At 40.7% G+C, this 14,736-nt stretch overlaps 1 protein-coding gene across 5 annotated transcripts in view; it reads left to right on the forward strand.

Annotated features, from left to right (window-relative positions):
• The first annotated feature begins 12,893 nt into the window (after positions 1-12,893).
• IMPG1 (interphotoreceptor matrix proteoglycan 1) overlaps positions 12,894-14,736 on the forward strand; it is a 72,860-nt gene continuing 71,017 nt past the window's right edge. For 4 of the 5 annotated variants that reach the window (XM_077926209.1, XM_077926210.1, XM_077926211.1 and 1 more), the window contains exon 1: positions 12,894-13,685. In XM_077926209.1, coding sequence (XP_077782335.1) covers positions 13,619-13,685 — 67 coding nt within the window. In that variant the 5' untranslated portion in view covers positions 12,894-13,618. The remainder of the gene's footprint in view (positions 13,686-14,736) is intronic. The other variant, XM_077926212.1, reaches the window with a different exon arrangement.

A 14,736-nucleotide genomic window follows, 5' to 3' on the forward strand; every position in this document is an offset into this window, starting at 1 on the left:
GTACAAAAAAAGAGAGCTGTACTGAAGAGGAAACTTTGGAATAGCAACTGTCAGGGTTTTTTCCCTGGGGGGACGCAGGGGGATGCATACCCCTAAACAGTTGTGCCTCATTGAGGGGCAGTATTTCAATATGAGTAGGAAAATGAGAGTACAGTGGTACCTCAGGTTAAGAACTTAATTCGTTCTGGAGGTTCGTTCTTAAACTGAAACTGTTCTTAACCTGAGGTACCACTTTAGCTAATGGTGCCGTGCCACTGCTGCCGTGCCACTGCCGCATGATTTCTGTTCTCATCCTGAGGTAAAGTTCTTAACCTGAGGTACTATTTCTGGGTTAGCGGAGTCTGTAAGCTGAAGTGTTTATAACCTGAAGCGTCTGTAACCCGAGGTACCACTGTACCCCTAAACATTAGCTAAAGTGGTACCTCAGGTTAAGAACTTAATTCGTTCTGGAGGTTCGTTCTTAAACTGAAACTGTTCTTAACCTGAGGTACCACTTTAGCTAATGGGGCCTCCCACTGCTGCCGTGCCACTGCCGCATGATTTCTGTTCTCATCCTGAGGTAAAGTTCTTAACCTGAGGTACTATTTCTGGGTTAGTGGAGTCTGTAAGCTGAAGCGTTTATAACCTGAAGCATCTGTAACCCGAGGTACCACTGTACCCCTAAACATTCTTGTAGGGGGGAAATCACTGGCGACTGTCATTGCTCTTTATTAATTGGTCTGAGATGTTTTGCCAATTTTTGCTGCCTGGAGAGACTCCCTTGAGCTCTAGCATGACCAAAAGATAAACTGGAACGCTTGTGGTATAGAAAGTTGCAGGAATTGATCAAGAAGTCACAGGACATGCACTGACTGGAAATGAAACAGTTTGTCTATGCCAAAACCTTTGCAGGTGCAGTTTTTAAAGCAGGACCATGTGCTGTATAATGACTCCCATCATGAGTACTAATCACTGTGAGTACAAAGCATCATGGAAGCGCAAGAAAAAGGGCATCTGGAGGACGCCCTTATAGGAACATAAGAAGGGCCTGCTGGATCAGACCAATGGCCCTTCTAGTCCAGCATCTTGTTCTTACAGTGGACCACCAGATGCCTGTGGGAAACCTGCAAGAAGAATCTGTGCACCCAAGCCGTCCCCCCTTCTGTCGTTTCCAGCAACTGGTATTCAGAAGATTCACTTCCTCTGACTGTGTCACTGTGGAAGCAGGCTGTGGCCAAAATGGCTTGCAGCCATGGACAGCTTTATCCATGAATTCATCTAATCTTCTTTTAAAGCCATCCAAGTTGATGGCCATCACAGCTTCCTGTGGGAATGAGTTCCACAGTTTAACTGTGTGGTGCATGAACCAATGGACCCCCCAGCCTTCTGTAAAACAACCGGAGGGACAGAACTGAAACCTGCCAAGGAAAACAGCAACTTAACTCTCACAGTCTGCTTGGGCTTACTACATCATTCTCTTTTATTTACGTTCTCTCCACAGTGTCATCTTCTTCTCGATCACAAATTTCCTGTTACCTCCTGGAGCCTTTGGCAGTTTCTGTGGACATGTGTATGTTTCACCTCACATAAATCGAGCTCAGTAATCCAAGCTGTGCCTTCTCAACACCATATCAAGGAAGATAATGCTCAGCAGAGAAAGAGGATTTGAAGACAATAGTCTGGCAGGTCTTATGTTTGGCTTTGTAGCCGTCATCTTCTTACCTTCCTCTAGAATCTGGAACACTGATAATGTAGCAACCATAATCCAACTTCTTTTTTATCTTGAAGGCAACAAAGATAAACTTGTCTATTAGTATTTATTAGTGGCATTTTAATAAAGATGAAAAATATCATATTTTATCAGGCAAATATAGAAAATCATTATCCTTAATCAGTGCGATGGCACCCACGTGTGAGATGCCAGAACTGAGCTCTGCTGAAAAAAGCCCTATTCTTAATATAGAAACAGGAAGTACAAGCAAGCCATACTACTACTACTACTATTAATTACATTTGTATATTGCCCATATCAGAAACACATACCCTTAGCAGAGGTATGCAAGATTCATTTTCAAAAAAGGACATACAGCTGTCTTTGATGCCCTGTGTTAAGTGTTTGTTAAAAATAATAATAATAATAATAATAATAATAATAATAATAATAATAATATATTTATACCCCACCCATCTGGACACCCACTTTGGGCAGCTTCCAACAGAATATTAAGAAAAATAGTTCAAATACAAAATAAAAAAGTTCAAAGTTGCCCCTAAAGTTGCAACCTAAAAACTAAAGGGGAAGAGGAAGGTTTTCCTAAAGCTGTTGCATAAGGACTATACAGAGGTACCTCAGTTTACAAACTTAATCCATTCCGGGAGCCCGTTCTTAAACCAAAGCCGTTCTTAAACCGAGGCACGCTTTCCCTAATGAGGCCTTCCACCGCCGGTGCCCTTCCACCGTTCGTTCTGTTCATAGACCGAGGTAAAGTTTGCTAACCGGAACACTACTTCCGGTTTTGCGGAGTTCGTATACCAAATAGTTCGTAAACAGGGCTGTTCTTAAACCGAGGTACCACTGTAGAACCAAAGGGAGGCATACTCTGGCCTCTGTCACTGGCTAAGGGCCACCTGCAAGCTGTACTCCCTGCCTCCCAGGAACAAGATCTTGGGAAGGAGAAGACCAACCTGACTCCATCCATCAGCCAGTGCTGAAGCAGCTGCTTCAATGCAGCTTTAGTCTTCCCTCCCCATTCCCTTTCCTTTTATATCGTGTCCATTTAGCTGTCTTGTATGTAGGCAGGGACAGTCTTTATACATATAGCACTAAGAAGACTGTAGTCAGCTTCTCAATATTAGAGAATAGCATTTTTGTTCCACATTAGACGTGAATACCAATCTTTTTTTGAAGAGTTGAAGAAGGGGATATGCGAATAGATTTGTGTTGTTCCAGGTTTTGGGTACAAGTTAACTAGGCTAAGCTAATTAAGAACATGTTAGCAATGGTGCATTGATGACGCTGAATGTGAAATGTCAGCATCGTTCTTTAGATGCAATATTTATTTATTGACAGCATTTATATTCTGGCCCATAACCAGAGTTCTCTGGGTGGCTTAGAATAAAGATGTTTAAATACCCTGCCAGCCACAAAATGCAAATACAGCACCAAGTTCAGTAGCTGATAAATCGAGGCATAACATAAACTGAAGACAGGAGGATTTTCAAGCAGCACGAGCAGATCTTAAAAGCGTCAGAATTCCAAATCCTGCAAAAACCCTTACAGGCCTTTAAGCCTTTAAAAAGCCCTTTAAGAACCTTTTTTTAAAATCCCTGGGGAATAAAAAGAAAGTCTTCCTCTCACACCCAAAAGAATGGGTACCACTCTGGAGACAAGCCGAAAGTATGTTAAAAATAGTGAGGGGGCAGGGACAACACAGGAGGCAATGAAATATTTTTTTTAAAAAAAAAATTGAATCATGTGCTGAAATATTATTATCATAATTAATTAATTAATTAATTAAGTTTCTATACTATCCATCATTTGAAGATTTCAAGGTGGTTCACAAACAAGGCAAAACAATAACCCCCCCTCTCAAAAAAAATAAATAAATTAAAAGGCCATGGGATATTAATTAGCCAAAGGCCTGGTTGAAGTGGAATGTTTTCGCCTGGTGCCTAAGGATGTATAATGAAGGCACCAGGTGAACCTCTTTGGGGAGGGCATTCTACAAATGGGGAGCCACCACAGAAAAGGCCTGTTCTTGTGTTGCCATCCTCCGGACCTCTCATGGAGGAAGCATTTGAAGAAAGGCCTCAAGTCATGATCATAGAGTCTGGGTCAATTTATATGGGGAGAGGCAGAGTGTAGTGGGGAGTTAAAAGAATGCTTTTTCACAGGTATGCTCTATGCATGTGTCATAAAAAAATCGTGAAAGGTAGAAAGTGACACAGAAGTTGATACTGGTACTAAGTGAATATACACTCAGCCTACATCACTTTTCTGAATCTTGGTCAGTGTTCCAGTCATGAGATGGGGGAAAAAACACTGGAAGAACATTAATAGGATTTATGATATAAATATATCTCTGCCACTGCTTGGTGTGCCCGCGAACATGAATAATGTTGGTCCAGCTAAACTAGAACAACACACACATCAGCGCCAAAATCTTAGATAAAACAAATTTAATGAATTGAGTTATATTTGAGTTCTGGGGGACCAAACAGGGATTTGAATCATAGTAACGCAATCCAAAAGAAAGCAGTGAAGCTAAGTAATGGCAGCCACATAATCTCAGTGTTCAAAGCAACTCCTTTTCTATAAAGGACCCCCAATAGCAACAGGAATGGGAGGAAATAACTATAGGCTGCAGAGATATGCAGGCTACTGTCTGTAAAAGTAAAAAAATAGTCACAGCCAATTCTGTGAGTTGAAACTTTAAAAAATGATAGAAATCAAATGCTATTTGACATGAAAAGGCAGCATTCTCAACAGGCAGAAGGTGCAATGTTAAAATGGTTCCCAAAATTTTTGACAGTTGAACAGGGCAATCACATACATGTTGACTCAGATGTAAGTCCAATTGTTTTCAATAAGGCTTTCTCCCAGGCCAGCTAAATGCTTAGCATAATTTCATCAAGTGCATGAGGACATAAAAGGAACTGTAATGAAGAGATGACATTTAATATACAGCAAATGAATATAAACACTTTCCACATACACCCCATCCAAATTCTATTCTCTTTGTTGTCACACATTCTTTTCTTTTTCTGTCTTCACACTTAGATTTCCACTTTTACTGGCATGACTTCAGTTCTTTTAACAGCTGCAAAACAAAAATGCAACAAGTGACTTTTCCCAAACATGATAGAAAAAGCATCACCCATTGAATTCCTGCAACTAGACTTCACACAGGATAGTTTTCTCCAGTTGCTTCAGCTGTTGACAAGTTATGATAGTGGAGGTGCATTGTTGTAATAACTCAAAAAAGAAAGAAAGGTAAGAGTGTTAAAATCTTGAAATATACAGTTCAAGCTTCGGTTGTCAGCATGACTCAGTGTGTTGATAAGGAGAAATAACAATTAATATGAAGGCATGTTAATGAATAGGAGATTGCTTATAGGTGTGCCAGTTCACTTCCTTGTATTTTGTCACAGCTCATAAAGATAAACAATATTAGGAATTCTGTTGCTAAATGTTCAGTGGTAAGTAACCTTTCCCAGACATCCTGTCAACTTCAGATAGCATTTGTGCTGCTAAGGGAAACTTAGGTAGGTATTTAACTATGTTTTACTTAGAGTAGATCCATTGAAATTAATAAGCTTGACTAAGTTGTGCTCATTAATTTCAGCAGATTTATTCTGAGTAAAACATAGTTGAATACCACCCTTAATCTTCATCCGGTTCATGTTGCAGGTGTGTATATGAGCTTCACTAACTTTCCACATTGAAAAATGTTTTTCAGATGCACCTATCTTGCAGAACAGGTGATAAATAGCACCATTAGATGTCCAGATGGTTTTAATTAAATGTGTTTAACTATTGTTTGTCTCGGCATAATGAGGAAAATGGCCCTTACATTAGTCTCTCCCTCCCTCCCTTCCTCTCTCTCTGATTCAGTTCTCCGTGTAGTAACTTCGGAACCACAGGTGTGACTTCAGAAGTAGGGAAGAAACACAATGAAAGAGCAGGAGTTCTTAGAAGCACAATGAAAAGAAGCTTCTACATACAATATTGTTCTTTTCAGAAAACACACACAGAAGTGCTGCAGGGTGTTTTTGTCATGCTGCTGCTTTATACATCAGGAATCAGTGGACACAAAGCCTGTCAAACTTTCCTAGCACAATCTTCTGAAAAAACAAGAAACTTCTTGCTTCCTGTGAAGGAAGCAAGGAAGTAGTAGAGCACATGAAAAGTCCTTAATCCTCAGCATCTCCAAGTGGACCTGGGAGACATAGGCCTGAGACCCCACAGAGTCACCACCAATCAGTGCCAACATTACTGAGCTAAGAGGACCAATGGTCTGAGTCAGTATAATGTGGCTTCCTGTGTTCTTTTGTTCTATTGGTGAAGAACTGAGCCAGCCACTCCTTGGGTCAGGCACTCTCTGATATGCAAGCAATAGCTCAAAGCTTTTTATTTATTTAGGAGTTCAACTTGGTTCATGATCCAAAGCTCTGCAATGTGCATACTGAGCTTCCTGCAGACGGGAGATGCTCATGTCTTGTCTGTAGTGAGGTTATTTGTTGTTGTTTAGTCGTTTAGTCGTGTCCGACTCTTCGTGACCCCATGGACCAGAGCACGCCAGGCACCTCTGTCCTCCACTACCTCCCGCAGTTTGGTCAAACTCATGCTGGTAACCTCGAAAACACTATCCAACCATCTTGTCCTCTGTCGCCCCCTTCTCCTTGTGCCCTCCATCTTTCCCAGCATCAGTGTCTTCTCCAGGGAGTCTTCTCTTCTCATGAGGTGGCCAAAGTACTGGAGCCTCAGCTTCACGATCTGTCCTTCCAGTGAGCACTCAGGTCTGATTTCCTTAAGAATGGATGCATTTGATCTTCTTGCCGTCCATGGGACTCTCAAGAGTCTTCTCCAGCACCATAATTCAAAAGCATCAATTCTTCGGCGATCAGCCTTCTTGATGGTCCAGCTCTCACTTCCATACATCACTACTGGGAAGACCATGGCTTTAACTATACGGACCTTTGTTGGCAAAGTGACATCTCTACTTCTCAAGATGCTGTCTAGGCCTGTCATTGCCCTTCTCCCAAGAAGCAGGCGTCTTTTAATTTCGTGGCTGCTGTCACCATCTGCAGTGATCATGGAGCCCAAGAAAGTAAAATCTCTCACTGCCTCCATTTCTTCCCCTTCTATTTGCCAGGAGGTGATGGGACCAGTGGCCATGATCTTCGTTTTTTTGATGTTGAGCTTCAGACCATATTTTGCGCTCTCCTCTTTCACCCTCATTAAAAGGTTCTTTAATTCCTCCTCACTTTCTGCCATCAAGGTTGTGTCATCTGCATATCTGAGGTTGTTGATATTTCTTCCGGCAATCTTAATTCCAGCTTGGGATTCATCCAGCCCAGCCTTTCGCATGATGTATTCTGCATATAAATTAAATAAGCAGGGAGACAAAATACAGCCTTGTCGTACTCCTTTCCCAATTTTGAACCAATCAGTTGTTCCATATCCAGTTCTAACTGTAGCTTCTTGTCCCACATAGAGATTTCTCAGGAGACAGATGAGGTGATCAGGCACTCCCATTTCTTTAAGAACTTGCCATAGTTTGCTGTGGTCGACACAGTCAAAGGCTTTTGCATAGTCAATGAAGCAGAAGTAGATGTCTTTCTGGAACTCTCTAGCTTTCTCCATAATCCAGCGCATGTTTGCAATTTGGTCTCTGGTTCCTCTGCCCCTTCTAAATCCAGCTTGCACTTCTGGGAGTTCTCGATCCACATACTGCTTGAGCCTTCCTTGTAGAATTTTAAGCATAACTTTGCTAGCGTGTGAAATGAGTGCAATTGTGCGGTAGTTGGAGCATTCTTTGGCACTGCCCTTCTTTGGGATTGGGATGTAGACTGATCTTCTCCAATCTTCTGGCCACTGCTGAGTTTTCCAAATTTGCTGGCATATTGAGTGTAGCACCTTAACAGCATCATCTTTTAAAAATTTAAATAGTTCAGCTGGAATACCATCACTTCCACTGGCCTTGTTATTTGCAGTGCTTTCTAAGGCCCATTTGACTTCACTTTCCAGGATGTCTGGCTCAAGGTCAGCAACCACACTACCTGGGGTGTACGAGACATCCATTTCTTTCTTGTATAGTTCCTCTGTGTATTCTTGCCACCTCTTCTTGATGTCTTCTGCTTCTGTTAGGTCCTTTCCACTTTTGTCTTTTATTATGGTAATCTTTGTACGAAATGTTCCTTTCATATCTCCAATTTTCTTGAACAGATCTCTGGTTCTTCCCATTCTGTTGTTTTCCTCTATTTCTTTGCATTGCTCATTTAAGAAGGCCTTCTTGTCTCTCCTTGCTGTTCTTTGGAAATCTGCATTCAATTTCCTGTATCTTTCACTATCTCCCTCGCATTTTGCTTGCCTTCTCTCCTCCGCTATTTGTAAGGCCTCGTTGGACAACCACTTTGCTTTCTTGCATTTCCTTTTCATTGGGATGGTTTTCGTTGCTGCCTCCTGTACAATGTTACGAGCCTCCATCCATAGTTCTTCAGGCACTCTATCCACCAAATCTAAATCCTTAAACCTGTTCCTCACTTCCACTGTGTATTCATAAGGGATTTGACTTAGATTGTATCTTACCGGCCCAGTGGTTTTTCCTACTTTCTTCAGTTTAAGCTTGAATTTTGCTATAAGAAGCTGATGATCTGAGCCACAGTCAGCTCCAGGTCTTGTTTTTGCTGACTGTATAGAGCTTCTCCATCTTTGGCTGCAGAGAATATAATCAATCTGATTTCGATGTTGCCCATCTGGTGATGTCCATGTGTAGAGTCGTCTCTTGTGTTGTTGGAAAAGCGTGTTTGTGATGACCAGCTTGTTCTCTTGACAGAACTCTATTAGCCTTTGTCCTGCTTCGTTTTGATCTCCAAGGCCAAACTTGCCAGTTGTTCCTTTTATCTCTTGATTCCCTACTTTAGCATTCCAGTCCCCTATAATGAGAAGAACATCCCTCTTTGGTGTCATTTCTATAAGGTGTTGTAAGTCTTCATAGAATTGGTCAATTTCAGTTTCTTCAGCGCCAGTAGTTGGTGCATAAACTTGGATTACTGTGATGTTAAAAGGTCTGCCTTGGATTCGTATCGAGATCATTCTATCATTTTTGAGATTGCATCCCAGTACAGCTTTCGCCACTCTTTTGTTGACTATGAGGGCCACTCCATTTCTTTTACGGGTTTCTTGCCCACAGTAGTAGATGTGATGGTCATCCGAACTGAATTCGCCCATTCCCGTCCATTTTAGTTCACTGATGCCCAGGATGTCAATATTTATTCTTGCCATCTCATTTTTGACCACCTCCAACTTTCCCAGGTTCATGGTTCTTACATTCCAGGTTCCTATGCAATATTTTTCTTTACAGCATTGGACTTTCCTTTCGCTTCCAGGCATATCCGCAACTGAGCGTCCTTTCGGCTTTGGCCCAGCCGCTTCATCAGCTCTGGATCTACTTGTACTTGCCCTCTGCTCTTCCCCAGTAGCATGTTGGACGCCTTCCGACCTGAGGGGCTCATCTTCCAGCGTCATAACTTTTATATGCCTGTTGTCTTTGTCCATGGAGTTTTCTTGGCAAGGATACTGGAGTGGCTTGCCGGTTCCTCCTCCAGGTGGATCACGTTTGGTCAAAACTCTCCACTATGACCTGTTCATCTTGGGTGGCCCTGCTCGGCATAGTTCATAGCTTCTCTGAGTTCTTCAAGCCCCTTCGCCACGGCAAGGCAGTGATCCATGAAGGGGAGTGAGGTTATACTCTGTACTAAATAGCCATTCCCATTACCACATGACGGGAGGATAAAAGTTCATATTCAGTCAATTCTGATAGCTTGTCCAGCACAAGGATCCTGCTTTGTATATCTGAATAATTTTCATGTGTGGGATGGGTCAGAAATGAGAGCAGCAACTACACTGCTGCCTACATGTGTGAGATGGGAGTAATGGCAGCATATTGGATATGGGTCCAAGAACTGTTGGTCTAGGAATATGATTTGACACAGAGCCTCCTTGCCCCTGCTTTGCACATGTCAAACTCTATTGGTTGAAAGAGAGTCTCTTTGTGGGTGCAAAGTTTGATCGCATAAAAGCTGCACCTACAGCAATTCCCTTTTGCTATGGGGGCGTACTGGGAAGAAAAAACAACAATATCTGATCCCCCATCTTGGGAATTGCACAAACCAGCTGTTAATTAGGAATCAATGAAGCAGTCCACTCTGGTTCCTTTGTTTTACCAGTCTTAAGTTCAGTTTGCCACATTTCCACATCAAATTTTGCAATTTTTTATTTTAAAAAAGTCCTAATGAAAATCCACCAGCATTTTAGTGAAAATGTCTTATATTAGACACCTTTTTGCAAGACTCTTTCCCTACTATTATGCATTTAAATGTTCTTTTTCACTATTACAGTGGTACCTCAGGTTACATACGCTTCAGGTTACACACTCCGCTAACCCAGAAATAGTGCTTCAGGTTAAGAACTTTGCTTCAGGATGAGAACAGAAATTGTGCTCTGGCGGCGCGGCAGCAGCAGGAGGCCCTATTAGCTAAAGTGGTGCTTCAGGTTAAGAACAGTTTCAGGTTATGAACAGACCTCCAGAATGAATTAAGTTCTTAACCCGAGGTACCACTGTATTGGAGTTCCTGTAGGCATCTGGTTGGCCACTTTGCGATCCCAGCTTGCACACACACACAGACCACCCCCATAGCATCTTCCTCCTCCCATACGTTGCAATTACAATGTGCCCTGTTCACTTCCCACACAATTATGAAACCAACATCGCCTCCCATTCTGCAGCACCTTTCAGACCTTCAGCAGCAGGAGGCCCTATTAGCTAAAGTGGTGCTTCAGGTTAAGAACAGTTTCAGGTTAAGAACGGACCTCCGGAACGAATTAAGTACTTAACCCAAGGTACCACTGTATATGCATTTTTAAGAGCATTTCTCCCTAATAATACACAAATTTGTACACATTTTTGTTGGGACCACTGCATCACAAAATTCAGAAAAGTGCAAATGTAAATTATACTCATGCCTCAGTTCTTGGATGCAAATTAGGTAGGTTTGCATTAAGATAGGAAGAAAACCAAATTTCTCCTCCATCCCTAGCTATTACCCACATGTTCCTTGATAGGTGGAGAACAGATGGTGACAAATGAAGTCTTCTGGCATTCATCTGTGTTTGCTTCTCTTGACTGAATGAATGCTTCAGCTTCAAGCACTGCCCTGCTATGCTTCACTTGTATGTTTATAATGTCCCATTGAAATACAGCCATTAAAAAAAAAAAACAACTTTGCCTCTTTAAGAATGTATAATTATTTATGACAGCAAACCGGCTAGAAGAAGCACTTCTAGATTAATTAACAGTGACCCATAATTAAACACAGCAGTACTTTAGAGAAGCAACAGACCCTTGATAGCATTGCTTTTGCTATAATGAGTGTTTATCATCCTTGTTTGCTTTCACAGTGGTAGTTATCAAGTTTAGTTACCAGGTTTTTTAATTAAGTGGAAATGTGGATAAGGTACTGTAAAAATACCCAGGATTTACAGATAGCTCTCAGTGTATCAATTCCATCAGAGAAACATTCATGCGGCCCATTCCTGTCTTTATTTGCAAGTAAATAATTCCCACTAAATTCACTTGAGTTTATTCCCATGTGAGATGATGCTGTTCATATCAATGTGCTGCCAAAACTTCCAGTGGCTGTCATGGAAAGTTGTTTTGTGTGTGTATATACATTTTAATGAAGTGTAGGTGTTTTGTATGGGCTTTTCTAATGGTATGATGTGTTTATGTTTATGTTTTAAAATGTGCTGTTAAGCCTATTGTGAAAAAGAAGTTTTGCAGTCTTTTCACAAAGTTGCTGTATATCTTAAGTTTATTAACGTTAGCAATATGGAAATTTTGCAAAATACGTTATCAGTTTTTGGTAAATTTTAATGCACTTACAATCTCAATAGCAAAGTTTGATAAGAGAGTGCTGGTGCCAAGTAATTTTGTGCAAACACACATTAATTTAGTAATATGCTAAGTAGTAGATTATTCTGTTCTGAATATGTACTGGGTAACTAATAATCAAATCTTGGTTCTGCCAGGTGGTATTTCAGTATTGGGCTCAATGCTTTTAAGCATTCTTCAAAAACTTTGATTCCATTTCTCTGCCTTTCCTAGTGACCATGATTATGTTTATCTGTTTTGTTAATTATCCTTTAATAATGAGTATCTTGGCTACAGAGCAAGTACAAGGCTTTCAGAGAACATTCAGTCCTCCTAGAAAATCCATTCATTGTCGTTGCAGAGGTGATGTTGCATTGAGAATTCCTGCAGTGTGTAAAAGAACAAAATCTCCTAAAGAATAGACAACTTAGTCTTTTCATCCTCTCATGTTGTGATTTTTACATGGCTTAATTATGGTTGGAGTTGCACGTTGTTCCCGGTATTTATGAAAGAAGAAATATCACCATAGCTATAGTGCTGCTGGTATTCTCATGTGTAGCTCAGAGTAAACCCAGAATTCCATCGTTCAAGATGGCTGATTTCCTGGCACAAATTTCTCTCTTCATTTCCAGCAGGCTGGAAGAAATATTTGTTCAGAAAACATAAATCTATACTCCTAAAGACTGTAAAAAATAAAAATAAAAAATAGGCAGCAGGGTAGGTCAATTTGGGGTCCCAACAGCAGCGGCTTTGTAATCCTTGCCACAAGTAGATCAAAGAGGGTGATCTTTGTTTTCTTCTGCCATTGTTTAAATCCCAAGTAAAAATAGAACTCTGACCAGGTTCAAATGAAGGTTGTTCTGAGAGCAACTTGTTCCTGCAGCGCTAGGAAAGTTTCTTGCCGCCAGTGCATCTCACAGTGTGAAGCCTAAGCAGGGCAAACAAAGATATGCAAGAGAATGAAAAGACCAATCCCATCATTATCCCTGCTTTTCTGGAAGATGTGTAGCCTCTTTTTAACCAAATAAAGATAACAGTACCCTGGCACAAATATAGGATAGGTCAATGTTACAATAGGTCCAACTATTATTATGGAATGGAATGCTGATTTGTAGAAGGAAATACTTAGCATTAACAGCATTGCAAATTTTGTTCGGCTTCAGGCTGCAGAATGCATTCCTCTTACTTTCCTGTCTCTGCCCATGAAACCTTCTTTTCCCTCCCCACCCCCTCCTAATCTCATTTGGAATTGGATGCTCCAAGTTGTGACTGCTACAGAACTTTCCTGCTGAGTCATGACATTGCTTGCTCAGACATTGCTAAAGCAGCCTTTTCATGGTTTGTTTGTTTTTAAGGGAAAGGCTCCGCACCGTCAGCTTGCTGGAAGGATGTTCGTTAGCTATGATTGCACCTCACCAAAGTAATGGGCTCTCCTACTGCTGTCATTTGCCGATGCTTCTTGATGTGACATAGGCCACATGACTGGGATGTCCAAATGGCAAGTGTTGACAGGTAATGGTCACTAGAAGAAGGCTTCCGTTGTTTATCATGGTGCTACTGAAAGTCTACTGGGAGCTGACAGATGCCACTCCAGAAGGTTAATAAGATGAAGGCAGCTCCTCCAGCTGGACCATAAGAGGGATTATGTCTGAGCAGCAGATAAACAGCTTATTCCAGAAACAGACACTGCTTTTTTTTTTCTTGTTTAAACTTCGTCACTCTTCTCCGAATTCTCACTCCAGTTCTACTTTCATTCTCTCTGGGTTATAGGTGTGAGCTTGAGAATTTGCTCAGGTTTTCTGCATCCACACCTGTTATTACACATCAGGCCAGAGAGCATTCTAAAAACGACTTGGGGTTTGGCAACCCCTTTCGGGGGGGTGGGAAACGCAGCTAATAGGAAGTTTTGTTCCTAAAGTCAGTCCAACGTAAGTTCTGTTTCCTGAATAACCAGCCTTGAACATTGTGAATGATAAAAAAGCAGCATGCATCTGAAAAGTGGATTAATATTTCTTATAATTTGGCTCGCGCTCCAAGTTCAAGGAAGCAAAGGTAAGTATATCTTAAAGTATATTGATGCTTGAGTTGGGGGTGGGGTTTACCTGAGAGGAACAAATACCGAATTTACTGTGTGAATGTTAAAATGTGTTTTGCACTCCAGATTTGGGCATTTCATTGAAGAGTAATTTTTGCTATAGGATTTGTTATTCCTATTCACGATCGCTGTATTGCAGAAACTTTTTGTGCTACCCTTCATAAAAATTCCTAGTATGCCTGATTCAGTCAAATTAGCCTCTGTCAATGATGCACTTCACTTTAGACCTTTCAGTAAGACACATATAATCAAAAAACCAAAAAAGGCAATAAATTTGAAGAGGTAAGTATGGATTTCTGTTGAAAATGTTTAATCCAGCTAAAGTTGGTCATTTAAGTTAGTTGCAAATCCACTACCAACTTTTCCTTTTAGTTTCAGTGAGGCTTAATTATAAATAACTTTTGGGTGGATAATGTGCTTCCATTTCATTTTAAGAGAAACTGCTATAGTTCAAATTGCAGATGTACTTGTCATCAAGGTGTTTTTGTGTTAATGATAATGCTGTACAGGGATTAAAAACATTATTTAAGTGTTTGCTGAGAAAGGCATGAACTAACAATGATAATAAAATGGTACATACTACTTTTGCAGTGAATTAATTTTAAAAAACAAACAAATACAGTCTCACTTTATTTTAGAATGGCGTCCTAATATAAGCAAAGGCATTTAGTCTACATCAGAACTGGGCTATGTTCCTTCTGATGAAGTGAAAAGTTCACATGCTTTGAATTTTGTGTAACAGAAACAGCATTGTCACTGTTACGTTTCCCTTTTTCTTTCTAGGCAGAAAACAGCAATTGGGTGGGGGGGGGTTGTTATTATTTAGTATTTCATTTGGTGTACTGATTTTCTTTCCTTTTTAATAAATATATAAATTCACATTGCTATGATTGGATTTTTTTAAAAAGCAAGGATTCAGTCCACATTACAACTCTGGGTTTGTCCAACATATTTCCATGAAAAGTGAAGTACAAAAAATGAGTGGATTTTAGACTGTCTCACTCATTA

Source organism: Podarcis muralis, chromosome 3 (genome assembly GCF_964188315.1).
Source record: "Podarcis muralis chromosome 3, rPodMur119.hap1.1, whole genome shotgun sequence".
Taxonomy (NCBI): Eukaryota; Metazoa; Chordata; class Lepidosauria; order Squamata; family Lacertidae; genus Podarcis; species Podarcis muralis.